Raw genomic sequence first — 27,750 nt, 5'->3', positions numbered from 1 at the left:
GCGGGGGCAGGACAGGCAGCGCGAGGACAGCCCGGGGGCCTTCGGAGCGGGGGCGGGGCGGGCAGCGGCGCGGGCAGCTCGGGGATCTGCGGGGCGGAGCGCTGGGCCGCGATGGAGGAACTGGACACGGAGCCACCGGTGGTGGTGAGGGACTGGGGAAGCGGGGCGGGGCGGGGCGGGGCGGGGCGGGCCGGGCCGGGCCGGGCCGGGCCGAGCCGAGCCGAGCCGAGCCGTGTGACCCACAGCTGGTCGTGCTGAGTCGAGCCGGGCAGTGCGGTGCGGGGGCTCTGGCCGGCCGCGCTCCCTTCAGGTGGGGCGGGGCGGGGCCTTTGGCAGCCCTGATAGCTCCTTTCTCCCAGGTGGTGCCGGGCGCGGACCCGTCTGCCCGGCAGCTCTGCTTGGCCTGGGGCCCCGCTGAGGTGCTGCTGTGCGAGACCCGCTTCGGCCGCAGAGGTGGGCGCGAGTTCTGCCCCCGCCCCCTTCCCTGCTCCCGCCCCCGTCCCCGCCGCTGAGCGCCTCTCATGCAGGGCCCGCGGAGGGGGGGCCCGGCCCCTCCCGCCTCTTCGTGCTCCGCAAGGATCAGGACATCTACATCAAGAGTCTGCGGAAGCTCTTCAACGAGTCGCACGGGATCTTCCTGGGCCTGCAGCGCAGCGAGGAGGAGCTGGCGGGCAAGACCAGGAAGGCGCAGTGAGTGGGGGGCGTGGGAGCAAGGGCAGCGCCTGCAGCTCTGCTCTGGCTGCTGCATCCAAGGAGTCACAGAGTGTCCCGACTGGGAAGGGACCCACAGGGACCATCGAGTCCGACTCCTGTCCGTGCACAGGACACCCTAACAGTCACACCGGGTTCCTCAGGGCACTGTCCAAATGCTTCTGCAATATTGTGGGGTCATGCCTGCTTCCCTGGGAGCTGGTCCAGTGCTTCAACACCTGGTGGGGGAAGAACCTTCTAATGTCCAACCCACTCTGCTCCTGGCATCTTCCTGCCATTCCCTCGGGTGCTGGCATTGGTCACCAGAGAGAAGAGCTCAGCCCCTCCTCCCCTTGTGAGGAAGATGCAGACCGCAATGAGGTCTCCCCTCAGCCTTCTTCTTCCAGGCTAATGTGAGCTGCTGCCAGCAGCAGCAGTGCAGGAGAATGACAGTTTGAGGGTAATTTCACAAAAGAAAGCCCTGTTTCCGCCAGTAACAGTGCATACAGCTGGCATATCCCAGCTCCACTGATCCTGTGGATTCACCCAGCCACTAGGAGTGGCTGCTGCTGCAAGAGAAGCTTGGTGGACACCGGGCAGGTGGCGAAAGTACACATAGCTAACCGAGGCCTTTTTCTCTTTGGCAGATTGGTCCAAGTGAGCAAAAACTACCGGTCGGTGATGAGGGCCTGCATGGAGGACATGCACCAGGCCGCCAGTAAGCACATGTGTGTGTTTTCCTGCTGCAATACAATGACGTTACACAAACAGTATCGCAGCTGTAAAGCGTTACAGCTGCCATAAAATAGCACACGTAGGTTTCAGTCATTACCAAGGCTCCATTTCCATCCCAGAGATTTCCAAGTTGGTTTGTAAATCTGGTCAGAGAGGTTTTTTTGCCCCCATTTTTTGACTGATTTTCTGGGGTCTTGAAGTCTTTCATATCTCTGGTTGCAGTTTTAGGGGAAACTGAGTCCAAATTAACAGCACGCTTCCCCTTCTGCCTCCAAAAGTAAGAGATTCTGCACTTCCTTCCGCCCTTGCCCTGCAGCCATGCCTGTTTCTATATAGTGTTTATTAAAGCAAGTCACAAATGACGTTTATATAACAGTTACGCTTGCCATGTGTGTACTTGTCTAGGTCTGTGCTTGGTGAGTGCTTGGGTATTGTCGTGTATTGAGGAGAAAGGGCTGTGCAAGCAGGTAAATGTGTTGCTCTCTGACGTTCCTTGTTCTCCCCCCAGTTTCCGCCCGGGACCCGGCCCTGCACAGCCAGTACAGCACCCAGGTAACGTGTCTACGTCTGCACTTGCTACCAAAAGAGTGCATCAGTCATGGCCCACGCTGGAGCAGGAGGGCATTTTAAATTCAGCTCTGGGTTAGGCTGTTGGATGCAGTTTGTGACCAGCGGGAATAAACAGCTCCTGTATTTCTGGAGCAATAGGTGCCCAACAGCTGGATTCACTGCCATGCCTTAAACATCGATTTGGTGTTAGCGATGGGTTGTTCTCTTGCTATCTTAAAGCCAGCTGTGGGCCTGTACTCACCTGTCTGAGACGTCCTCTCTCAAGCACTAGGGTTCCAAAGGACAGCATCCATGCCGTGGAGCCTGCTCTAGCCGCTCCATGGGCTGTCAAACGCTGAAGGGTGTTGTGGGCAGAGCAGGGTGCTGGGCACTGTTGTGCTCTTGGCTGCAGTGGTGTTACTTAGCAGACCTTTCTTTCAACCTTGCTTTGCTGTTCACAATATTCAGTCTCGGCAGTGCAGAAAGGCTGAAAAGAACACTTTCTGTGATGTGTGTATTTCCTGCTGATGACAGACGATCGTTGCATTTCTATACGCAAAGCTTCAATGCTGTCCCAGGGGAACATGTGCAGACAAGCCGAGGCCTGAGGCCCTCATTTCCCATCTGTCTCTGACATGTTCGTATGATGTTTCTCTGGGGCCCAAGAACTGAACTTTACTGCCCGATCACAGTGGATGGCAGATGCCTCTGTGTGGTTAAAAAAAACAACTGGAACAGTTACAAGTGTGAAACATGGTTCTGTTTTTGTCAGGTTTCCATTCTCTCTGCGATGGAGCTGATCTGGAACCTGTGTGAGATTCTGTTTGTTGAAGCAGCTGCAGGTGAGCAGTGAACTACCCTGATGTTAAGACCAAAGAGCTTTTTCTTTGCATATTTATTTGTTTGAAATGCATGTAGCATCCATCATGTCACGCTTTAGTATGTTTTGGAGGTATGACAAGTGCCAACAAGCCTTTTAATGCCTCTTCTGCCCCAGTAAATTGCCATCTTCACATTGAATTGTGTCAAGTTATAGGATTTGCCTTCTCCTTTCTCCCCGCATGTGTAGCACACCACAGCTCAAATCGGCTTTTCTACAGAACGGCAGTGGAGAAGAGAGATAGCAAAAGTTGCTGCCAATTTATTTGACTTCTAAGCATAAACACATCTTTAAGCATCAAATACGTTCATGCCAATTAACATCTACGTGTTCTTCAATGAGGCTCCTTTAACTTCAGGGTGCTGGTTTTAAATGCAGATTATTTTAACCAGCATTTTGAAGAAATAATTTTTTTTTTAAGGAAAGCAGATTATGCAATAAAGTACGGGACTTACCCAGTCCCAGAACCCAGAAGAGAGGGTCGCAAATTAGAGATGACATAATCTGAAGTTAATTGCCTCATGCCAGACTCCCTTCTTATATTCTATTACTAATGACACAATGCTAAATTAAACAGAAACGTTCTGTCTTTTGGCATTGCAAGATTTATGTCCAGATTACTCACCTTTTATTCCTTCAAGCAGTTGGTTAGGGTTTCCGCTGGACTGTACTGCTGTTTGGTCTGCAGTTGGCCACACAGGGGTCTGTCAGCAGCCTGGCTGCTTGAGTAACTCTGTTGCCTTGTCATTTGAGTACGGCAGATAGAAATCCAATTAGCAAACCTCCTGTAATGATTGTCAAACCACTAAAGCTAGCAGCATGACAAATAACAGGTTGGGAACTAACAGGCTGAAACCTTCTCTGTGTAAAGCTGGTCCCCTTCTGTTTCACCTCCTGGAGTGGGTTCGACTTCATGTCTGTGATGTGGACAGCATGGTCCGTGAAGTTCTGAGCAGTGAAAACCCATCAAAGCACGAGCTCTTCTGGAATGCAGTGAGTATAGTCACCAGGAGAACTCTTAAGCAAAGAGAATTCGCAGCCATGTGTTCTGCCTTCCTCCTCCCCACGCGACACAAGGCTGCATCCCAGGAAGGATCCCTAGGGCACTGCTCTCTGCCTGTGTCAGTTTTCAGACAAAGCCATTCTGACAATCATCCTACCCCTCATTCCCATCCCCATCCTTTTACTTTCACGATCCATAGAGGTTACAACTTACGCTGTGTATTTGAGTTAGTAGGACCTGCAGTTAAAGCATTTTCTCTCCGCCTAACGTGCCTAAACCACCAGTTCAAGTGCCCGCTGCTCCTCCCGCCTGGGCATCCTGCAGCTCACGGACACTTTCTTTGCAGGTGGACATCTTTGTGCTGCAAGGCCGAATGGATGAAGCGCGGCACTTGCTCTCCAAGGAAGCCAGCGCCAATCCTGCGTCGGTGAACATGTACAGGATCTTGGATGACCTGATGAAGAAGATGCCAGTGCCCAGTGTAAGTACAGACTCGGGGGTTCATGCATTTCCACTGGGGAAGGAGAAGGGGGATGACACCATTAGTCCAGGCTGCTTCATCTCCACTGTGACTCCCCTTGACCATTTCAGCACCTTAGTCTTAATCCCTTTCAGCCATAATACCCGTGTTCTTGCATTGCCCCAAAGACCCAATCGTACAGGCAAAAACCTGTGAGGTGACAAAATTACATAGAAAGATCCTTTTGCAAGCGCCTGCTGTGAGGTGACTTGGTGTTTCCTTTTTTCCCACATCTTACCTCTTCAGCTCAGCAACACGCAGACGCTGACTGAGGTGGAGCTGAAGTGGCAGCACTGGCATGAAGAATGTCAGCGGTATCTACAGGATGGAACTTTTGCTTCCAATTCCCGCATGGAATCCATCTGCAAGGTCAGTTTTTGCTGGGAAGGAAGGAAATGGTGGGCATCCTCGTGTATTTCAGGAGCCCTGTGCCTCCATAAGAGGCTTTGACATCCTGGCTGATCCGTCCATTGACTCGGGAGATTTCCTCCTGCCTCTGTACTGCTCTGTTCGCAGCAGCCTGTGCAAGGCTGGGCAGATTGTTTGCTCTCCGTGCCCAAGGCCAGGAGGCCAATTAGGAAGCTGGGCCCTGAGAAGGACCTTTGTCCTTTCTTATTGCATTTTGATTAAATTCTCAGCTTTGCCAGACGGGAGGAACACCCTGAAGAGTTGCAGTGCAGCTGTGCCCATGGCTGAACCTGCAGAATTCCTCCTGTCTTCCCCCATTAGGTCCTGCTGGGAGACGAGGATGCCATCCTGGAGAAGAAGGAGCTCATGAGTACGTGGTACCACTTTCTGGTTACCCGGCTCCTGTATTCCCACCCGACGGTGAAGCCAATGGAGCTGCGCTTTTATGCCCAGGCATGAGATTGAATTACCTTTCTATTCCCCACTGTTTGGTGCACGCGAGGGCTACTGTCCTTAAAGCAGGACCCGGGGAGGGTTCCCATCTCACAGCAGCTGCTGCCTGTAAGGCACTTCCTAGAATCTGTGAGTTCACTGAGGCACAGTGGACAGATAACTGTGAACACCCAATCTCTCCAGTGTCTGACGTTACCAGTCTAGTTCCTACCAATTGTTTTCCCCATTTCCTTAAGTTAAAATAAGGCAAAGTCTCCTTTGTTGAAGCCTTCAGTCTCTGTGACGTATTCTTTCCCATAAAATAACCTAAACGAGGCTGCTACATCCCAACCAATATCTTCCTTTTACCGTCTGACAGATCCTGCGTTTCTCATGTCTTGTAATCTCATTCCAGTCTAGTCTGGACCTGTTCCAGGGCGGAGAGAGCAGCCCGGAGCCTCTAGACACCATCTTAATGGCAGCCTTTGAATTTGAGATGCATCAAGTGATCAAGGAATGCAGGTTGAGTTTTAAAGCTTTCCCTTCTGTGTGCATTCATTGCGGTAGCATTTGGGGTCGAGGACGTGGGTGCAGCCCCCTGATCATCCTCTCAAAGAATTCAGCAAGAATCTTGAAGCAGGCAACAACTAAAAGTATCCCCGTGGGTGTGGGGTGTTGTAGCCAGACGCTGCGGTGCAGTCCGGCTTCTGCGCTGCAAAGAAATGCCCGTGGCAAACCCCTTGGTAGTGGCAGACTTAGGTTTTCCTTTCTGTCGCTTCAAATACAGCATCGCCCTGAGCAACTGGTGGTTTGTGGCTCACCTGACGGACCTGCTGGATCACTGTAAACTCCTGCAGTCTCACAATCTCTAGTAAGTATTTACTGGCATCGGTTACCCGGGCAGCCAGCAGCGACGGGGACGGGAGCAGCCTGGGGATTTAGGAGCATCTTGGGCACGTACAGAGGCTGCAGAGTCAAGGAGCTGCAGGTGCTGCTCGAGGTCCAGGCTGCCCAGGTGCTCTGAGAAGCAGCTGCTGTTGCTGACCTGGTGGATTTGACATGTTTTCAGCACTGCCCCCGCACGGCGCTGGGATTTCTTGTAAATACAGTTTTATCTCAGAATCCAGGGCCCTGATGTTTGTGATTATTTGGAACAGCGAGAAACTCATCTAAAAAGGAGTTTCTGTATTTGCGTTCTGAATAAATTCAAGCAATTAAATTTGCTGTCTCCATTCCCTCCAGGTTTCCCTTTCTAAAGCACTTTCTCTAAGTTACATTCGCTCGTCGCCATAAATAGTTGGCCGGTCTGCCCAAGGAGGAGGCTGCCCAGTGCCATGCGGCTTGAGTTACAATGCTGATTACGACAGCCCACGAGAAAGTGTGTGCCAGAAATTAGAGTTCTGGTGAAATAATGCCAGCAGTTTTTTTCCAGTGAGGTGCAAATAATGTTTGTTTCTCTTCTTTCTCTCCTGCCCAGTTTTGGTTCAAATATGCGTGAATTCCTTCTGCTGGAGTACGCCTCGGGACTCTTCTCCCATCACAGGTAGCGGGTTTTTATTTGACTCGGGACAGATTAACATCGAGGCAGCCAAAGCAAGTAACGGCATGTTAATGAAGTGAAAAGGCAAAGCTTACAGAGCCGCTGTCAGGAGTTCAGCTGGAATTTGGTAGAAAGTAAATGCATTTTGGGTCTGAATATGAAGCTGATCAGAGCTGTTGCTAATGCAAGCTCAGCTTCCCCTTGGGGCTTTACTGTTGTGCTTATTTAAGATTTGCATGACTGGAAGGGTTGACGATTTCCTTTCCTCCCAGCCTGTGGCAGCTGGGGGTCAATTACTTCGACCATTGCCCAGAGTACGGCCGGGTGTACTTGGAGCTTCACATCGAGCGGATACCCCTGAACACGGAGCAGAAGGCCCTCAAAGTGCTGAGGATATGTGAGCAGAGACAGATGCACGAACAAGGTGACTGACTCTTCAGCCTCATTGTCTGGCAGTGATACAAGCAAAGCTGCCAAAACAAATCCTTTCCTGTGTTCTCCTAAGTTCGCAGCATCTGTAAGATCATGGCCATGAAAGCTCTGCGGAACAACCGACTGGGCTCTGCCCTGTCCTGGAGCATCAGAGCTAAGGACGCTGCTTTTGCTACGCTGATATCGGATCGGTGAGTCTGGGTCGAGCTCTGGGGCAGCTGCTGGGTGTGGGAATGGGGGAAGGCAGCCGCTCTGCGAAGGACCAGAGAAGGGCCAGCATTATCTGTCCCGCAGACCATGTACCTGCGTCCGGGCTGGTGAATGATGTTCCTGGGTGCTCCCGTCAGTAGTACTCTTGCTGGTTCTGTTCTACACTCTTGTACTTCATGGAACCTAGAGATGAAACAGATTGGCTTTATCTAACAGTCCAGGCTTTATCTAACCATCCAGCACTCTCAGGCCTTGCTTTGATGAATGTTCTTTCGGCAAAACCTCCACCTTACGCGCTGCCCTCTCCCTGCTCCAATGCAGCTGTTTGGTGGCCGGCACCAGGGGACAGATCTGGGTGCAGGCCAATCCCCTGTGCTTTGTCCAGCGCATCATTTTTAACCAGTCTGGTTCACTACATCTCCAAACAAGTCGGTAGGAGCTACTGAAGCCACTGTGTCTGTGAAACATCTCCGGCCACAACTGTAGCACCTGTAAAAGCCCAGTTGTGCCATGTCCCTTGTTTGGCGTGAGCTTGTGGCAGTGCCCGACCTCGCAGGGGTGAAGGGTGCTATAAAACTGAAGGGGCTGCTAGCGCTTAGCTCAGGCCTAGACAAAAGCTAGAGCAACTCTCCATGCTTTCTAACCCCTCGCAGTCTGTATCACTTGTGGTTTTACTGACTGGAAACAGGCACCAATCCCTGTGTGGTTAGAGGACAGCTTTGGAATGACACTTGGGTTAGACAGCAACGCTCTGTCCTCAGCAGTGAAAACCGGAGTGGTGTGAGACTGCAGGGGTTTCTCATTCCTTCTTTGAGGGAGTGGGAAATAGGATGTTCCTTTCAGCAGGCAGGGAAAGAAAACTGTCATGGGAAGCAGCTCTGAAAAAGCCGCATAGGGAAGGCTGTGACAGAACAGCTGAAAAGCTTTAGCAGTTAGTTTTGTCCCTCTCACCAACTTTTCTTAGATAACAGAAAAACAGAGGTTATGTTACAATCTTTCTGCACCCACCAGCCTCAGCGTCCTGTGCTCCTTCTGTCACTCATTTCTTCTAAAGAATAGATAGCTACTGCCAAATCGAGGAGATACACAGTGTCTGTTAAACACACATTGCACCAGCTCCCAGGAAACCAGTGTCTTCTGAAACCCCCATGGGAGGTCGGTGAGGATGTTGTACAGAACAGTTTCCTGGGAAGGGTTTCACAAAGTGAAAGTGGACGGTGTTGTGTCTCCCCCCCTCCCCCCCTCCTCCCGTGAGCTCTCATCGTGTGTCGCTTCCTCCCTAGATTCCTCAAGGACTATTGCGAGAGGGGCTGCTTCTCTGACCTGGACCTCATTGATAACCTGGGGCCGTCTATGCTGCTCAGCGACCGGCTGACATTCCTTGGTAAGAGGCAGCTCTGGTTCTCCTTCTGGTCTGCTCTTCTGAACAGTAAATGCCGTGGAATTGTTTGGCTTTGTCTTCCCTCCATCTGGCTACACCTGCTTTGGGGACAGAACGGGGATGGAAGGCGTTTGAGCAGTTCAGAGGATACAGACAAAGCCACACAATAAACCTGAACGTCTGTCCCCAGGCAGTTCCCCCTGCTGGCTGTTGATCGAACCAGTTCTTAGCAAAACCAGAACTTCCCACATTGATAAAGATCTCATTTCCATTTAAACAAGCAGGAAGACTACACAGCCTTTCAGGCTCCCGATATTCTGATACCTACCAGAAAGGAGGCCGGGCTGTGCCTCTGCCCTCCCGCTCCCGCAGGCGCCTGCAGGCTCCCTGAGCCCCTGTGGCTGCTGTTCACCTGGTGTCGGGCAGCGAACAGGCTGCTTGGGCCCCAAACCCCAGCCAGGGCAGCGGCGGGTTCCGGCAGCCTCCCGCACAAAACCCCGTTCTCAGACTCGGTGACTCTGGAGCTGTTCCGGGGTGGGGGTCCCAGGGGCTCCCAGGGAGCCAAGCGGATCCCAGCCTGAGCGGGCGCTCACGCCCTCGCCCTGCTCAGGGAAGTACCGTGAGTTCCACCGGCTCTATGGGGAGAAGCGCTTCGCCGAGGCCGCACGGCTGCTGCTGATGCTGATGACGGCTCACATCGCGCCCTGCTCCTTCTGGATGACGCTGCTGACAGACGCCCTTCCCCTGCTGGAGCAGAAGGAGGTGAGCACTGGGCGCCCCCCTGAGCCCCTGCCCCGGCCCTCCTGCTGGCAGCGTGGGGGCCCCTCGCTGTGCTGCAGGGCTGTCGGGGCCGCGGCAGCGCCCAGCACGGGGTGATGCGCCCTCGCCTTGGCCCCTTGCTTTTACCAATCTACCATGGGATACATACGTGCACTCGGCATCCGGATCCTTTGGTGCTCGATGTAACGAGTCCCTAGTGCGCTTCCTGCCGCCCAGTGGAACACTGGCTCTCGGATCCGTCAGGCAAATTCCAGCCCTGTATTTCCAGCCCTGTGCTGGATGCAGCCCGGAGTGCCCGCTCTGACCTCGCAGTGGCCCCGCTCTGAGCAGGAGGGGCACCAGAGACCTCCCCGAGTCCCTTCCAGAGTGCGGAAGCACCGTGTTATCCTCTCAGGCTGTCCCTGAGCATGCCCGTCCGTTTCCCCAGATCATCTTCTCAGCCGAGCAGACGTATGAGCTGATGCGATGCTTGGGAGACCTGACGGCAGGGAAGGCGGCTCAGCAGAAATGCCAGGTAGCGCCGGGTGGGGGCCTGGAATCGGGGCTGGGAATGCAAACGCTAAAGCTTTAGTCCTGCACGGGGCCCTCAGGCCAAACGCGGCATCGCCCAGAGAGACTTGAGCGTAGGCCAGACCTGAGCAGGAGCACTTCCGCTCTGCGCAGTTCTGCCACTTTGGGTTGGACTGTAGTGGTTTTCCAACAGAAATCACTGCAAACTGCACAGGCAGCAAAACACTGAGGTGCTGCCACCTGGGCTCAGGCCACAGAGCGTTCCGGGCACGGAACAGGGAGCCATTTTCTCCATGCACAAACCCCTGCGGCTGCCAGAGAGGGAAAGGCCAGGCCGCGCTGCCTTGGGCTGGTCCAAGGGAGGAGACGGAGCTTTGGCTCCTCAGGGAGGTCCCTGGGGCTGGGAAAGAGCCACATGCTCTCCCTCTCCCAACGCCGGGGGAGCCTCCCGCCTGCTCCTCGCAGCAGGTGACGCCACCTGCCCCACCTCTGCTCCCCTGCAGGATGACGACGTCGAGACCATGAAAGTGGAAATGCTGAGGTTGGCTCTTGCGCGCAACCTTGCACGGGTCATTGTCAAAGAAGGCACACTGGAGGGGTCGTGAGGGGGGTGGGAGAGCTCTTGCTCTTCCCCCAGCCTCGATGTACATAAACCTGACCGCTTTTCTACGAGTAAACACCCTGTTTTGCACATTGCTGGAGTTGTTCTTGTCTTCCATAACTGTAACCGTAACCAAATGTAAATGTAGCTTTTCAAAAGGAGCTGCACCATGTGCCAAGGCTGCTTCTCACGCCTGGCGCAAACCTCGGTCCCAGCTGCAGCGCGACCCTGCCCTTCCCAGCTGGAAGTGCAGCTCAGAGCTGGAAATACGCCCACCTGAAGCCACCGGGGCTTCAGAAAACAGCACCTTCGTTTTCGCTGCGTTCGGATGGTCCCAAGGTGACGGGCTGAGTGCTGGGCGCGCAGGCGCGGCGCATCGCAAGGGGCAGCCGCAGAGCCAAGTAGGGAAACCGTTTATTGAACATGCAGCAAACAAACGCATTTGAGATGGATACAGTCATGGTTGCGGGGAAGGAAGCAGGACCCCTGCCCTCAGACAAGGAACATTCATAGTTTAGTTTCCAGAGCTTTTACCGACGCATTTCCACGCAGCATGACCGCGGCCTGCTTCCACCAGGGCTGCCTGCGCATCACAGTGAGAGTCGTGTGTGGGCACCCAGAGCGGTGAAACCCGCTGCCTTGGGACACGCCACCACCCCTGCCCTGCAGCTGCCTGAAGCGCTGGCCAGAACATGGCTGAGGCAGAAAGGCTCCTCTCCTCACCCCTATCCCAGTCTGGCCCTTTCAAACCGCTCCCTTTAGGGATCCCAACAGCGCACCCACCCTCTGCACCTCGACTCTGCCTCCAGAGGCCTCTGTGCCTGCTGCCCCATCAGGCCCTGGGATCTGCCGAGCCTCCCCCCTCTGATTTTTACTTTGCAACACTACAGAAAACTCCGCTCTGAGTGACTCCGAGCTGCATTTACAGTGATGGCTTTTACAGGTGCCACAACCCCAGCAGTGCTTGCTCTGGAGGCCTCGCAGGGCTCTGCTCCCGCAGACTTTGGCGCTGGAGCTGGCGGCTCCCACGCTGCGCGGCTGGGAACGCTGTGCTCGGCACCCAGGACCGCGCTCGTGTCAGTGGGCGCTCAAACCCCGATAGTGCACAGCGGCCTCTGGGCTGGGCGCTGCTCGAGAGGGGAAGGAGGGACAGCTGGAATCACAGGGATTGAATCCTGGTTTTTGTGTGCCTGCAGGGCTCGGCCCTTCTGCCCCGCTAGCACAGAACGCTGCCGTCCGGCAATGCTGCCGTCCCCTTCACGGAGACGATTGCACTTGGCCACTTCATACAGTGAACAAATGAACTGGGGCATTAACCGAGCACCAGCCCAGCAGAGCCCGCTCGCCTCTCGCTGTCTGTGTTTCCTACTTAGCCTACACGTCTGTTATTTACAACCTGTATTTCAGTGGAATCATCTCGATAAAGCCCAGCGCCGGCCTCAGCAGTAACGGTGCCGGCAGGAGGGGACACGGGCACCTCTCCTTGTCCCTGGGTGCAGCTATCGCCCCCCCTCAGTGCTTGTAAAGTCCTTCCTGACTGCAGGCGGTGTCTCCACCCCCACCGCCCTCCTCGCAGCCCCACTCACCTCCTGCCCACACATTTCCTCTTCTCCCCACGCTAAGGAACGTAGCGAAGGCAGGAAAATAACCGGAGTCACCTCAGGCCCGGCTGCCCCAGGCGGCTGCGGGAGGGAGGCAGCCGGCGGTGAAATAAATACAATTGGGGACGCGGCACAAAGGGGAGCGAGGCCTGTGTACATCGGCTGTGGGGAACAGACTGTGGAGGGAGGGGACAGAGGGAGCCGAGTGCCATTTCGGTGTGAAAAACAAGCATTCCCTCACGGAGCCGTGTTATTGCTCAGCATGCGGAGCGGGCCCGGTGCGGCTCGGGGAGAGCGAGGGCTCTGCCCTGAGGGAGCTCCTGGCGGCTCATCGCCCTGTAGGTGCCTCGGGGCAGCAGTGCAGTCCACACCAGCTCAGGCCCTGCCGCGCGTCCCCCCTCGCAGCACAGGAACTTCAAGTTTATCAGAGTGGAAGAGAACCAGACTCACCCGCAGGTCAAGACAGAAGCAGCCAGCACTGCCTGTTTGAGTTCATGCTTGGCATCAAAGTCGCGGGACCCCCTGCCGTGGGGCGAAACATTCCAGACTAAAGCTAAAGCAGAGTGGTCAGGACACGTAGACAAAGCTGAACATCACCAGTGGGTAGCGTGTGCATCCCTCCCCACGCCGCGTTCCTGCCGGCCCTGTGGGATCCTTTCCTGGTCCTGTCCTAAAGTCTCTGGCAGCATCCCGAGGTCATAGGTTCCCCCACTGCTCTACTGGGGGGAACTGGTCCACTTCGCCAACCTCTGTGCTGGGCTGCTCTCCCAGAGTGAAGGTCAATCTGTACCTCAGCCGCACTTTCTCCTGCAGGACAGACAAACCCAGAGCAACGTGAGAACCGCTGAGCAGAACCTCGACAGTCCAGCTCGAGAGCATAAAACTCCTGCTGCACAGAGCAAGGGACGAGGGCCAAGGGAAGCTCCTGGCGTGGTTCAGCTTTTCCAGCGCCCCTGCAGAACTCGGCCCACATCAGATCTGTCTGACGAGGGCAGATGAATCCCTGCCCCTCTCACCTTGGCCGGGTTTGCCAGGAGCATCACCTGGGTGATGGCGGCAGGCGGCTGGATGGGATTGAATGGAGACAGCTCTGTGCCAGAGGGCGGCTGTAACTTCACTTTCATGGACTGCAAAAGAAAAAGAAAGCAGAACCTCAGGGATTAACCCCTACCTTAGGGACAATAGAAGATGCTGAGGAGATAAGAGCACACATCCCAACTAAAGACAATCCACACCTGAGAATGAGGAAAGGAGAGCCAGCCTTGCTCGCATGGCATGACAGGAAGAGGCAGACTGACAAATCTGCCCAGAGCAAAAGGACTGTTCATGTGAACTCCAAAGCCATCCCGTGGCCCTTGACTTGCCCTATTGAGTGTTTTCTGCCTTTGTGTTTTGGAGAAGGGCCGAGCACAGCCTGGAGGAAGGCAGAACCAGAGAGCAAAGGCAGAACCAGGCTGTGCCACGTTCCCAAACTCATGCTGAGGCCTTCCCGGATGGTTTCCCGCCACCATGGGTGAGGCGCCCCCCTACCTTTGGCACCGCAGCCTGCAGCACAATATTCTTCACGGGCAGCGGCGCTGTGTTCAGCATCGAGACCACCACAACCAGCACGTCCGCCCTGCCCGGCGGGCACTCCCTGGCAAAGTGCAAGAGGATTCGGAAGCCATTCTTGTCGTAGGCGGTCACCGGGAGGGCACTGCCTATGGCAGAGGGAGGGGAGAGGACGCAGGTTTATGCCACAGAAGATGATCTGTGGCAGCTTCAGGCAATCTGTTCAGCTGGGACACCCCGGCTTTTCTCTCTACTTCAGAGCTTTGTCAAGAAGCTTTGCTTTTAAAAAAGGCTCAGAGAAAGGTGAAGAACCAGAGGTACTTACTGGGCTTAATGGATTCCAAGGGAACATGGACGTTGGCCAAGGAAATTTCAGGTGCTCTCATGGGGCTGCCTTGCTGCTGGAACGATGCCGGCTGGAAGAGAGGGCTCCCTGAGCCAGCGGGGCAGCTGCTTGGGAACGGAGCCGGTTGCGCTCCCAGGGCGGTGGCCGGCAGCCCTGCTGGTGCCATTAACGGGGCAGAGGTGACAGTGGATGGCAAAGTGGACCCAGGGAACGCTGAGGCTGTTGCCGTGCCCTGGGCTGCAGGCCTGGGAAGAGACAGAGAACACATGGACACTGAGCTGAAAGCGCAGCAGGAATTTCACCCCAAACCGAGAGGTAACAGCACAGCACGAGGACAAAGCAGTGGCCAGGTCTGTCGACTGGAGTCTGTGGCTCGTTATGGTCTCCTGTAAGGAGAGCTGCAAGGAAAGTGGGAGATGTAGGGTCACGCGTCACTTCTCCAAGTCAAGAAGAAAGCTGAGTCCCACCTTTGCCAAGGCAGGAAAGGCCAAGATGAGCAAAGTCCTCTCCACCTCAGCAGCCTCTTCAACTCCACACTCAGCACAGCCCAGCGGCTGTGCTCTGCCTGGCAGTCCAGGCCTCCCCCAGCTGGAGGAGGGACACTCCCATTGGTCTGTGAACTGAAACCGTCTGAGAAGAAAAACCCCAACCACACATTTCCTACCAAACCAGAGAGCTGGAAGTCTGAGCCTGACGCCGCAGCAAGCTCGGCTTCTGAACTGCAAAGACAAAGCCCAGGGGTTCTAGTTACCCTTTGGCTTCTTCAAGGAGGTGTCCCAGTGCATCCATTTTGTGTGACACGCTGCTCCCCACAGGTGAGCTGAAGTACCCGGGAGCAGCTGGGAGAGTCCTGGGAGGCCCTGCCGGCGCAGTGGAGAACACAAATGATGCTGAGCTTGGTGCTGGGATGCTGGGAGCAGGCTGAGAGGCTGTGAAGGCAGAGGGCAGCGTCACTGAGGTTCCACAGGGGGGCTGCGGTGGGTGATGGAGAAGAGGGTTCCCTGCAGCGTTGCAAGCAACAGTCGCTGTCTTCGGATTAAAGAAATCCAGGTCTAGCTGGTCATTCTGAAAGAGAAGACAAGCGGGCGCTCTCACTCATGGCTCCCCACTGCTGCAGAGACGGTGCTGACACCGAAGGAGATGCGTTTACCACAAAGCCAGGCATGGCTGGCCAGCAGCAAGGTCTGTGGCCCAGCTCAGGGCTACACCTCATCTGTAATTTAAGCAGAGGAAGTGCTAACATCACGGGGACAGAGGGCAAAGGGAGGAAACCAGGTTTAGGGGTATCTCCTCTTCAGACACAGCTCTCCCAGACCCCAGGGCTGAGCCAGACACCCCTCAGGAGCAGTACCCCCTCTCTGTGTGGCCACACATCTCCAGGGTGACAGAGTATGTCCCAGGACCTCTCCCAATCCCAGACCACCCCTCCCCACCCCCAAAGACCCTCCTTTGTACCTCAAACATGCTCCACTGGTTGTTTTCTGATGTCTCCTTCGCTGTGGTAGGGGCTGGGTCATTCAGGCCTGAAAGGAAAAACAACGAGCAGGTGACTGGACGAGAAAATGATTGAGGTGTCATCATCCCCTGGCAGTGGTGTCAGCACCATCAAACGACTCGATTCGAATTTGCCAAAGCCCAAGGACATGATGGAAGACAGAACTGGGCCCTCACACTCACACTGAAGGAAGAAAGCAGTCTTTTTTGCCCTTACCCAAGCAGAGAAGCTCCTCGTCCAGCAAGGAGAGGGAGTTGGCTGTGCTGCACTGCTGCGCGGGTGCAGCTTCCGCGTGGCTGGAGGAACTGCTCCGCAACTGCGTGAACGTCTGAGGGGGAGGCGGGAGAATGGGGATTTCTGCCGGGGCTGCCGTGGGGGCCGGCGCCAGCGCGGCGGGAGGCAGCGGAGGCGTCGGGGAGCTGGTGACCTCCAGTCCAGCAAGGTCGATGAGGGTGTTGAGATGAGTTGTGGGCTTACTGCCTGCAGTGGACAGAAAGGCACAACTAAGACAGAAGGCAAAAGGCTCAGAGCAAACCCCACATACAGATGAAATCACACAGACTATCACTGAGTTGTGGCTCAGGGCTCTTTAATGGAGGAAGCCCACGTGTGTTCGCCCAACCATTCGCTGTCCCCAAGCCTCTGAAATCAACCGAGGCAGTTAGGAAATTGCTGTCTTAAAAGCAACATCTGCTCAGCCCACTGCTCCTGCCCCAGCGCTTCTTGTAGCATCATTTGTAGTCTTTTCAAAGTCTTTTGGACTCCGATTAGGATTTAGGAGATCCTGAAGAATTACAAAGGGTGCCTGATTGCTAGACAGCTGAGGAGCACTCCCTGCCTGGATCTGAAATTCCCTTCATGCTCGGACAGTCCTGCCCTGCTGTCAGGCAGCGTCAGGCATTCCTCTGCTGCTCTCCAAGCAGAAAAACAAGTGAGTGACTCCCACTTGTGCTCCCCACACACGACCAGAGCTCTCGATGCTGAAATGGAACTGTAAAGTGGGTGACTGGCTGTAACTCACAGGCAGAATCGCTGGCCGAGCCAGGACTCCTGGCCTGGCTCCCACTCTCCTGCTGCAGTCCTCTCCAATTCCCAAACTGTTGCCACCAGGACCACCAATAGCCTATCCCACCACAACTCATAGGAAACCCCATCCAAGAGATTCGGAAATGCAGGATTCAAAGTTAAGCTTTCCCAGGAACTCACCTTCCATCACGGGGAGATCCACTTCACCGTTGATCACTTGCCCCTCGATTATTTTTTTATAAGAGTTTATCACACGGGATAAATTGTCGCTGGCCTGCAGAATGTCCCCTGCATGGACAGAGTCAAAATTGACCTCCAAGATTTGAGTAACCCTGCTCCTACCGCTCCTGAGTGTACTTATCAATAAATCATGAGCAAGAAGAACTGCAGTTACTTGGCTGTGAGCTCTGTTACTCCCTGTCTTTGCCACGTTTCTCTAAGAATGCCCTGACCTTTTCTAGGCCCACGCACATTACTTTAATGAGGAGAGAACAAGCCAAGGCTTTGCTCCCCACAGCAACTCCCTTCACATTCTGAAGCAGCAGACACCCCCCATTATCATCCCCAGCCTCCCGACCACCAGCTCTGCCATCATGTCCTTGCCAGAATGCAAATAAGCCTAAGAGAGATCCTTGCCTCCTCATCTGGCTGCTCAAAGCCAAGCGCATCCCCAGTGGAGGCGCCTTTACAGCAACCACGGCCCTGCTGGACCTTTGCGCCATCACAGGTCGCTAAAGCAATTAAAAAAGGAGCAGCGTAGCTTCATTTACCCAAACTGCTGTCGTTGTCCTCTGTCTCACTGGCCAGCTTGAACAGCGTCCGTCTTTTGGTTTCGCACCTCTCACAGAGCTCCTAGGAAGACAGGTTAGGAAGTCAGCAATCCCAGCCAGCACAGAGCGAAGCCCCAGGCAGGCTCTGGAAAGGCCGGAACAGAGAAACCAGTCTCCCTGTGCCAAACAAGCTGGAGAGGCTGGGCAACCGAGATCCCCGGGCCTGCCCTGCTGACAGGGCTGTGAAGCGTTACGTTAGCCTGGGAGTCTAAACACAACCTGCATTTTCAACCCAGGCTCTCCCAGTGCTCCCTCCCACCAGCACTTGGGGCCAGCACTAGCCCAAAGGAGACGTTCATTCCTTGTATGACAGCAATCTGTGAAAGTCCAAGGAAGAGCAGGATTGTGCTTCAACTGTGCTTCAATTTCTACTGACAGAGCTGCAACCCCACAGAACCGGAGCATGAAGGAGTTGTTTCACAGAAACAAACCAGTTTCTGAAGGTTCTTACCATTGTTTCAGGAGCTTTTGTTAAACACAAGTTGGTTTATCTTTTGTTAATTGGAAAGGGTGTAACTCTTCAATGCCCCAGGCCTATCCAACCACCGCTGGTGTCTCTTTACCTCCTTGGTGTTCTCCCAGTGTTTTAACACTAGCTAAAACTCTTCCTTTGAAGGGGAGGATGTATTGTCTGCCCCATTCAGAACGTAGTTTATCCATACACAGTACTGTGCAGGACAGTTACCCGCAATCAATGTGTCCTGATAAGAGCAATCGGCACAAACCACAGCTCCTTGATTCTGCCACCCTGAGCTATTGCCCCCATCCTGGTGAGGCACCATCCTGGTGAGGCACCTTTCACCAAGTCTCTTGGTGAAAGGTGCTAAAAACAGTTATTTACTTTCCTGCTGTTCCCAGAGACAGCTGTTGTTCCTCTCTGCTGTTCCCCGTTCTACTGCACTGTTTGTCACTTGCTGCAAAACTCAGTCAAAGAACTTCTTAAATGGACCGACTGCAGAATTTCTGGGAAGAAGGAGCTGCTCAGACACACCTTCATGAGTTCCCGATCGGCCTCTGATGAGTCCTCTTTGCTGTAATGAACCAACATCTCATTCAGCAGCTTCACGTTGTTATTCACCTCCTCCAGCGTGTGCATGCGTTTCGTCACTTTTTGAATCCGAGCCTCATCCTTCAGGGCGTAACACACAGACATGGAAATGAGTTTGGCTGTGAAGGCCCACAGCATCACAACAGCAGGTATCGCCTGCTAAAGCTCTCCACCACGCTGCAGCCAAACTGCTTAAACCCAGGCGGCAGACAGCTGCTGGGACCAATCCTTACCTCTTTTACCATGGATTTTATAAGCTTGTTGGCCTCTTGTAAGTCATCTGGGTTTTTGCTTTTCAGCAGTTTGGCCAGAAGCTGTAAGAGGAGAAGAGGATATTCAGGAGACAAATAAAGACTTTTTGGCAAAGGGAAGCGGCAAAAGGAATCTAAGTGAACAATCCAGGGAAAAAAGAAATACAGCCCACTGTTGCAGAGCTCACACTGCTACACAGTTACAGTCCCTTCCGCAGGAGTAATTTATGGTTAATTCTTTTATGTGAGTTGCTGCATTCTGTGCAGGACATATCTGTGAACTCTCATAGGCTCCTGCCCTGAAAGAACTGTTCCTCCCATACGCGCTGTGTGCGAAATGTTCTCTGCCTCCCAGCGCTAGAGCAGCATGGCCAAGAAACGTTACCCGTACCAGTAAAGCAGATCAGGCCTTGGCTGCAGCTCTGGGTCAGGGAGAGGGACAAAGCACCGAGCTCTGTGAAAGCATACACTGTCCCAACACCAAAGCCAGGGAAATACACTGTACTTCCTAATGTGCACTGAGTAATCGCCTTTCATTAGCAGTTGCAATACAAGCCTTCAGCATACCTTGGATTTCTCCTCATCATCAAACACGGGGTTTTTGGGACGAGGTGGCGGAGAAGGAATCAGGGTTCTGTCTGCAGGAATCACAGGATCAAACATAACGATCCCTGAAAGCAGAAAGGGAACCTGTCTGGGTTTGCACACGCAGTCACACCCGACAGCACACCTGGGTATTCACGGGCTGCTGACAAAGCAGAGGGGCAGCCGGTCTGTCCATTCACACTCGCGCACTGTTCCAAGGAACAACTTAGGATCAAAACCATGGAGCGTACTAGCTGGAACGATAAAGGAAGTTCTCTTTGATAAAGGCCAAACCCCCAGCAACAGCCCTGCCATGTCTGTACTGCTTCTCCAATGGCCCAGTGTAATCCGCAGCTCTCCACTGTTCGCTTTTCTCCCTTTCCCACCAGCTGCTGAACAACCAAGGGGAGGCCCAGACAGCCCAGCTTTGCGCAGGCCCAAGGGGATGCATTTATTAGCAGAAACGAGCTGTGCAGGAAGGGAGACAGCAACGCCAAAGGGGCCGATGAGCAGACTCCTAACCATGAGGGGAGACGGAGCAAAGCTTCCTGCTCATTCCCTTGTCAAACCCCTAGCTTTGTGCTCCACCTCAAAAACTTTCCCGGAACCAGGATTTCTTGTGTGAGCCGCACACTTCTCAGCTGACCCCTTTTGACGGTGCTTTGCAAGAACTGCCTATCGGTTGATCTAATGGTACAACAATAAAGTGATCTAGCTAAAAGAACACAAAAGCCTGTGTGGAGGCTCTTATTCCACTTCCAATTAATTAAAAAAATTCAATTGTTTCAAATAATTTAATAAATAGTTCCAGAAAAAAAATCAAAAAGACTCTGCAAAACAAAACAAAAGAATTTGCAAAGTGTCTAATCTAGTTAAAAATGCCAATGCAAGCCAGCCTAGGGCACTTAAATATAACAAGCAGCTTGCCAGGGAGTTTCTCCCTTGTTCTGCCTTGACCCCATGTAATCAGAAACTGGAGGGTTTGTGATGCTCCTGCTTAAAGCACAGCTGGAGAGAACGCAGGAACGTGTGACCTCCTACCTTGGCGCTTCAGCATGTAGTAGGCGTCCTTGATTTTGGATTCTTCAGGCAACGCCACCGTCCAGCTGTACAGCAATTCAATGACTTTGGTCTTCACCTTCTCAGAGACTCGGTCTCCCAGGTACTAAGAGCGAAAAAAAAGATGTAAATTCTCCACATTCTTTAAAAAAAATCAAGCGCAAACCCAGAGAACGGGAGTTCATGTTAAAAGGTGCGTAATCCAAGTTCCAAGGTGATCTCAGATACATCTTATTAAGAGGAAAACATTCTCCTCTAAAGTATTTGAAATAATGGTGACGAGAAGCTTTGTGATTATCTTTAGCAAAAGCAAAAGCAGCTGTTCTGCTGGTTTCTAGATCCTGCTCCCTCCGCTGTCTCATGAGAAAGAACCTGGGAATACTCCACTGCATCCACCACATTGTGAGGTGCCTCCGTCTATTTTTCACCACGTTAAACTGATGATGAGTGTTGAGAGACTCAGCCAGGCAGGCTTCACACAGCAGGGTGGCAGCAGAGGGAGGATTCCAACTCTGTGTTGTGTTCCCCAGTCTCTCGGTTGAACCGCCCATCACACCTCTCCTCTGCCGAGGCTGGGATTTGTTTGTTTAGCACAGCAGAGACCATCTACTGATGGTAAAGAAATACAACTCACTGAGAGAAACAGCAAAGCACAAAACCCCTCAACTAACAAGTGCTGTGGAATACAGGCTGACAAATACAACAAGCCAGAGAGAGCACTGCAAGCCATTTGGATGTTGCCTGCAGCTTAGGGGGGCCAGACAAGCAGAAAATGCAGCAGCAAGGCCAGGGACTCACTTTTGGAGACACCACCTTTATTAACTCGTTTAAAAAGCGGAACTTCCCCACTTCATTATGAAATCTTCTCCCACAATTCTTCATACAAGCTTCCAACACCTGCATTCAAGGAACAGAAACAATGGCTGAAATGAATACCAAAATCCCGCAGTAAGACCATGGCTGTGTGGTGCTGATACAGGAACTGAAGGAACCGCACCAGTGAGACAGGGACTCCGGCTCTGCGGATCTCCCATCTTCGTGGGTGACACATGGACACAGGCTGGCCTCCCACCCTCAACCCTGGGTCAGCTATCTCACCACTGGGCCTTGGGACAATTAACTTGAATCTTGCCTTAAGATAATAAAAACAGCTAAAACTAAAGCAGTTATTTCTGACGGCTTTTCTGCTGTTGAGCGATCATTACCTGTGCTCCTCCCACTGCCCACTCCCCCAGCAGGGGGGAATCGGGGCACTCAGCCCCAGAACCAGCCCCAGCACCTCCGCCCAGGGCCCCCTCAAGCTCAAATGACACCAAAGTGGATTTGAGAGAAGGGGTAAGGACTACCTACTGTCAGGGCTTGGACTGCCTCCCATTCCTGCGGTGACTGGATTTTATGAGCCAGGAGTCTCACGGCTATCTGTGGCCTGAAACAAAGCATATCCCCGTTACAGACCGAGCCAGCGAATCCCAAAGGATTGTCAGGCTTTCATGAATTCTGCTGTTTTAACAAGATGCCCTGCACATAATCAAAATGAAATGCCATTTGGTGCTTTTCACCTTTCCATCAGCACACAAAAGCGAACGAGAAGCATTCAGGGCATCTCCATGAGCCTGGGTGTTTGCACATAGCAACAGAAGCAAGGGCTGGTGCCTGAGCCCGCAATTCCAGATTCCTGCCTGGGAGGGGCCAAACAATTCCCACGACAGTCCCCAGCCCAGGAAATCACTTCATTGTTTTTGCATGAGTTTCCTTTTTCCAGATGAAAACACTTCTTCCTCAGCTCACAGGCATGCTGTGACCCAGGAGGCTTCCTCCGCCAAGCCCTGTAAGGATTTTAAGGGCATGAAACCCCGTCAGGCACTGAGTTCCAACCCCGTTTTACAGACCAGCTTGATGCAAGCCCGGCGGCTGCACAGGCTAACATTAGAGACAGTTCTAGAATTCCCATTTCCCTATAGCTCAGGCCAAGGATAAGCCATGCTGCCCTTCTCAAGAGAAACTACGCTTTGCAGCACCTTGTTCCCTTTGTAGCCAGATTCCTTGTGACACCAGTGTATATACAAGAAAACACGGAAGTTTGATGCTCACATTAAATATTTTAAATTGCAAGTGTGAATTGATTAATTCTAGAGCAGTTTGGGACACCCACCCTTCAAGTTCCTTGTTGATCTGGTCACAAAATCCAATGATGTATTCCCAGTCTTCTTGCCGGTTAGATGGGTTGGTGGCTTTATCTTGGGCAAGGGAAAAAGAAGAGATTACCAATCAAAACAAAGAAACCCTACAAAAGGTCCTGTGTTTCCCAGAGTATCTGACATCCATTTCCAACTCTAGAGAGGGGACAGAAGCTCACACGTGGTAGGGCTGTCAGGGCGAGCACATACATCCAAATGTCCAACAGGAACCACTGCTTTCCAAAAAAACGGGTGCCAGAGCTCAGAGACTTCGAATGACTCCCAATGAGGGTACAAGGTTACCCTGGTGAGCTCTCACAGTTCCCCTCTGTCTGAAATGCTGTCTCTCTACTTGGCTGTAATGTTAAACTGCTCCCATTTCTACATGGGGAATTCTTTCCCTACTCCCCAGGAGTTTGCAGAAGAGCTGGAACATCAGGTGTTTGACAGAATTCACTCAGCGCTAACACTTGTCTGCAGAGCACCAGCTGGTTCGTCAGATGCCCTAGCATCTCTCCTGGGAATTTGGAGCTGAAATGTTATCATTCCACACCCGGCAAGCACTAAACCCCCAGCCTGTACCTGAGCAGGAATCCAAACCCGACAGCACAAACCGAGACCAATGCACTATGGCAAGCTCCTGCGGGATCCTCCCTCGGACACAGGGCCACGCGCACTGCGCTGCCTGCAGAACACAAGGCCGTCAGCATCTGGGTTTGTTGTGAATGTGTCTTCTCTGAGTATTCCACTAAACCCTGACAGAGCACAGACTTTGCAGGAGACAAGGTTCCTGCTTTAATCTCGTCCTCCAGCCAAGATGACCAGACAGGATGACTCTTCTGTCTTGGGAGGGAAGAAACAACTCACTGTATCCATATATCTACCAGCTGGCATTTCAGAAGCCTTCCTCAAAACTGTAATATAATGGAAATTGATATTGAATAGAGAAGACTACTTAGCCAGATGCTACAGAGCAGGCGATGAAGGGCAGGAAAAAACCAGCACACATCTTTGTGTGCTGATCACAGAGGGAAGAACAACAAAGTAAACACATGCTACATGGCAAAGTGTCTTTTTTATCATCATTAAAACATCCTTTTACCTTTCTGAAGCCAAACAGAACAGCTGTCCAACACCTACTCTGAAATCTCACTTTCACAGTGCTCCCTAGTCCTCCTGCTCTGGTTTGCCTGTATTTCCCTCACAGAATGACAGCTGCAGAGCGGTTCTATACATCGTTCCATGGGCTGTGTCTGTACAGCGCTCCGCAGAGGTGGGTCTGTGCCCATGGCCAGCATTCATCGGACCCTCCGCGAGGAGAAGGTGTCAGGCGGAGAGGACGAGCCGCAGGACCACATCTCGTTGCACCAGCTCAGCTGCTGAGTTGTTGTTTGAGCTTAGGAGATTCAAGGAGGCTCAGTTTAATTCACAGGTGCTGCAGAGCCAAGCAACCGCTCAAGACGTATGTGGCATCGAAACCCTATCAGAACACGCACAAGTGCTGAAGCCCTAGAAGCATCCTGAAACCACAGACTCCCAGCAACATAGAGTCTTGTCACGCAAACCAATGACATTGTGCATGGTTCAGTGCTCCAAAGCACCTCTGCTGCTCCGCAGGCCTAGGGAAAAATACAGCTCTTGGCTGGAGTTAATGGATTTATGTAATCAATACAGGAAAAACACAAGCAAGTGAGGACGCTCGACTGAATGAACTCTTTGTTGGCTGCACGTCCTGAAGCCAGGAAAGAGATCTGGTACAAACAGGAAAATGTAACCAACATTCCCATGTTCCAAACGTTAATTCTAAACCTGCTCCCAACATCTCCAAAGGTTTCTTGGAATGACCCTGGATTACTTCACATCTCAGATTGGGTTCAGATTCAGCATCAAAAGCTCTCATATAAGGGCAGTAAAGTCTCTGAAGGAGAGAGATTTCTGAATGGAAGAAATTCCCCATTTCTAACATCAATAAAATCTCCATATGGAACCCTGATCCATAAAAGTTAATGAGCTCGATCGGAACCCCTGGCCTGGGTCTGGAGATTGATGTGTTTGCGGACTCAACCCAACAGCAGATGTGATACCTACAGCCCTAGGAACACAGCATCCCAGAGGAGCCCACCTACCTCGCTCAACCTCTGGAGGACATCCCTGCAGGAAGCTGCGTTGTGTCTATGAAGGCATAACCTAAAAGCCTCTGGTTTTATGCAGAACACTTAAAGCACGGGCAGGGAGCTGCCCTGCACTGCCTTATGGATATGCTTCAAATCTTGTATGAAAGGACTGGTTCTGGGGAGAGGAGTTTGTTGCTCTGGAATAGCAAATCCTTGGCCTCTTGGCTGAAACTGCCAGCAAAGGGCCATTTAGTACCAGTTTAGAGTTTGTTTTCACAGAGACATTTGTCTGCCTGGTCCCATTTCACACTGGCAAGCAAGTGAACCTGAATGAGCAACCCGGGAACGAAAGCCCTGGCGCTACCCAGCCCTGACACCGCCTCTGCTGTAGCTTCAGACACTGCTGAGCTCTGGACGGAGAATGCACTTCACACCCAACTCAAGTGTCAGGGCCATCCCGCCCTCGGCAGCTCTGCCGAACCCTGCAACGCTAACGAGGCAACATTCCGGTGCATCATTAGAAGTGAATCACAGGTGAGGATTTTCCCTGCGGAACACGGAGAGCCACAAAGTATTAACCAATGGGTAATGAACACTCACGTTTTCCTAGGTTCTCTGCTCTATTGCAATGAGACATAAGCTGTCCCAGCAAAGGGTTCCTCAGCTCAGGATTAGCATATGAGCAGGGAATCCAGCCCAAGCACATGTCCAACAGTCAGGCTCTGTCTGCATCCTGGGAGAAGCAGCAGAATGCTGACCCATGACAATACAAGGAACAAAACCAGAGACAATCACAATATGTTATCTGTCTGCATCTCTTACACAGTGGGACACGGCCTAAGCCCGACATCGGCGCGAGACGAGCAGCTTGCTTTGGCTGCAGAAGAGGCAGCGCTGAAGTCAGAGGACTCAGCTGTGTCCGTACCACTGACTTTATTCCCTAACCTCCTCTTCTGTTTCAGCCAAGCGCAGAAGAAGCGCCTGCCGGCAGGGAGAAAACAAACAGGATCACCTTCCCTCATCTCAGCTGGAACGAGGCAGGGACATGAAGGTGCTGGATCACCACTGGCAGAAGCACAGATCTGGCTGCAGTATTGGACACATGAGGGCTGTCACTTCATGGCTCGTGACTCTACCTGATGCCAGAGGCAGGGCGGCATGGAAGGCTGCACAGAAAACACCCCAGGCGGCCAGAAAACTTCCGTCTTCCTGTGCCCGGGATGCTGGCCGAGCTGCAGGTGGGCAGCCTCAGGTAAGCATCAGGCATGGCACAGCTTTGTGATGGCTACAAGGAAAAAGCCTCAGGAAGCCTGGAGAAAGCACTGGGATGCAGCAGCCTCTGCGCTCTGCCTTTCCAGGCTGCACAACTCCTCCACTAATTTACGTCCACTCCACGCTCTGTGCTCCCCAGCAATGGGAGGAGCAACCGAGTCACACCAGCACAAATCACTCCAGCAGTGACCAGGCACAAACGCATCCTCTGACACAAGAGAACAACACTCAAGTCTTAAAAAACATGAGCCCCTCTGCAACCAGGCCCACTGCAACACTGCTTACAGCGAGCAAGGCCCTGGCCACACTGCCCTTTGGCGATGCTCTCCGGTGATACGGCTCCTGCCATGGGGCAGAACTTCTCTCTTACTGTCACAACTGAAAAATAACCCCCCAACACAAACAGCCAGGAAGCTTTCCAGGCGGCACAACCCAAAATATCCTTCCAACTGGAGATATTTCCACACAGAAGTCGAACTTGGTGAGTCAGTTCTCCTCAGAGAAAGATCAAAAGGAAGGGATGTGGGTGTTTCTTCATGCATCTCGCTAGCTCCAATAAAAGATATTGGCAAACTGTGGGAGTTCAGAGGAGGAGCAAACACGGTAGGGGGGAAGAAGGGATTGATCTAAAATGAGAAGTAAGCTGAAAACATCCTTTAGCCAGTAGTTCCCGCAATAGATGGTGAGACCACATCTGCGTATGAATTTTATATAAAAACACCAAGAAAGAACAATAATTATTTAATCTTCAGATTTTATGCTCTAAGGTATTTAGGATAATGACCATCTTCTGCTGTTTGCGTACGTGGGAACTTCACTCTCTGCATCAATCAAACCCGGGCACTGATGGGCAGGATAGCCTGCTGGGGCTGGCAGCAGGAGCCCCTACATGCAGAGTACATGAAAGACAATTCCTGTTAGGATTGATTCATTGAAGAATCCCCTCCTGATGCTGGGTTGGGATCCGGCAGCACCAGGTTCTGTACCCAACAGCCCCAAAGCCAGCAGGTCACGGGCAGCACAGACAGACACACAACCAGGAGGTACCTTGCAAGGGCTGGGGATGAGCCAGACACACAGATTTTTCCCTATCTCTAACATTTATGATTCTGTGACAAAAATTATCTCATCCGGACCAAGGATTTTTGAATATTCCAGTCTGTATGAGGTGAAAATCCATAACTCCCACCTTGAAAACGCAGGTAGGCATAAAGCTGAATTTCCCTGCTGGAACAGCACAGTTGTGTAACTCATAGGATCATGGAATGGTTTGGGTTGGAAGGGACCTCACAGCCCATCCAGTCCCACCCCTGCCACGGGCAGGGACACCTCCCACTGGATCAGGGGCTCCGAGCCCCATCCAACCTGGCCTGGAACCCCTCCAGGGATGGGGCACCACCACTGCTCTGGGCAACCTGGGCCAGGGCCTCCCCGCCCTCAGAACAAAACATTTCTTCCTCAGATCTCACCTCAATCTCCCCTCTTTCAGCTCAAAACAACTGCCCTCGTCCTCTCCCTGCCCTCCCTGCTCCAGAGCCCTCCCCAGCTCTCCTGGCGTCCCTCTCAGCACCAGCAGCCGCTCTAAGGTCTCCCGGCCCCTTCTCTTCTTCCTCCGAGCGCCCCCAGCCCCGGCCCGGCCGCCGGTACTCACTGAGCCACGACTCCAGGCTCTCCCCCTCCGCCTCCGCCATGTTGGCCGCCGGGCCCCGCCCCGCGCGCGCGGG

At 53.0% G+C, this 27,750-nt stretch overlaps 2 protein-coding genes across 8 annotated transcripts; one reads left to right on the top strand and one right to left on the bottom strand.

Annotated features, from left to right (window-relative positions):
* The first annotated feature begins 10 nt into the window (after positions 1-10).
* NUP85 (nucleoporin 85) lies at positions 11-13,282 on the top strand. Of its 3 annotated transcripts, none has more exons than XM_054083201.1 (19): positions 11-144; positions 360-453; positions 528-690; positions 1,338-1,408; positions 1,934-1,977; positions 2,747-2,816; positions 3,726-3,847; positions 4,204-4,338; positions 4,624-4,746; positions 5,107-5,238; positions 5,633-5,739; positions 6,005-6,088; positions 6,695-6,760; positions 7,030-7,181; positions 7,263-7,380; positions 8,683-8,783; positions 9,391-9,542; positions 9,988-10,074; positions 13,086-13,282. In XM_054083201.1, exons 1-19 carry the CDS (start codon positions 112-114, stop codon positions 13,269-13,271), a joined length of 2,040 nt encoding a protein of 679 aa, XP_053939176.1. In that variant the 5' UTR covers positions 11-111; the 3' UTR covers positions 13,272-13,282. The 3 variants fall into 3 exon arrangements, with proteins under 3 accessions (XP_053939176.1, XP_053939177.1, XP_053939178.1); XM_054083202.1 differs by lacking the exon at positions 13,086-13,282 and adding an exon at positions 10,574-10,778; XM_054083203.1 differs by lacking the exons at positions 11-144; positions 360-453; positions 528-690 and having other exon boundaries at positions 1,350-1,418.
* Positions 11,055-27,750, bottom strand: GGA3 (golgi associated, gamma adaptin ear containing, ARF binding protein 3). Of its 5 annotated transcripts, none has more exons than XM_054083196.1 (17): positions 27,678-27,750; positions 22,616-22,700; positions 21,814-21,889; positions 21,262-21,360; positions 20,446-20,569; positions 19,387-19,490; positions 18,802-18,882; positions 18,512-18,649; positions 17,461-17,542; positions 16,871-16,978; positions 15,881-16,144; positions 15,625-15,692; positions 14,921-15,234; positions 14,149-14,414; positions 13,803-13,972; positions 13,289-13,399; positions 11,055-13,079 (listed from the first exon to the last, which is right to left on the bottom strand). In XM_054083196.1, the coding sequence occupies exons 1-17, from the start codon at positions 27,715-27,717 to the stop codon at positions 12,969-12,971; spliced, it is 2,241 nt and encodes a 746-aa protein (XP_053939171.1). In that variant the 5' UTR covers positions 27,718-27,750; the 3' UTR covers positions 11,055-12,968. The 5 variants fall into 5 exon arrangements, with proteins under 5 accessions (XP_053939171.1, XP_053939172.1, XP_053939175.1 ...); XM_054083197.1 differs by having other exon boundaries at positions 21,277-21,360; XM_054083200.1 differs by lacking the exon at positions 27,678-27,750 and adding an exon at positions 23,223-23,255.

This window comes from Cuculus canorus, chromosome 18, assembly GCF_017976375.1.
Source record: "Cuculus canorus isolate bCucCan1 chromosome 18, bCucCan1.pri, whole genome shotgun sequence".
In the NCBI taxonomy this organism is placed as follows: Eukaryota; Metazoa; Chordata; class Aves; order Cuculiformes; family Cuculidae; genus Cuculus; species Cuculus canorus.
Note: the sequence above shows the minus strand (reverse complement) of the source record. Positions and strands in the feature narration are given on the sequence as shown.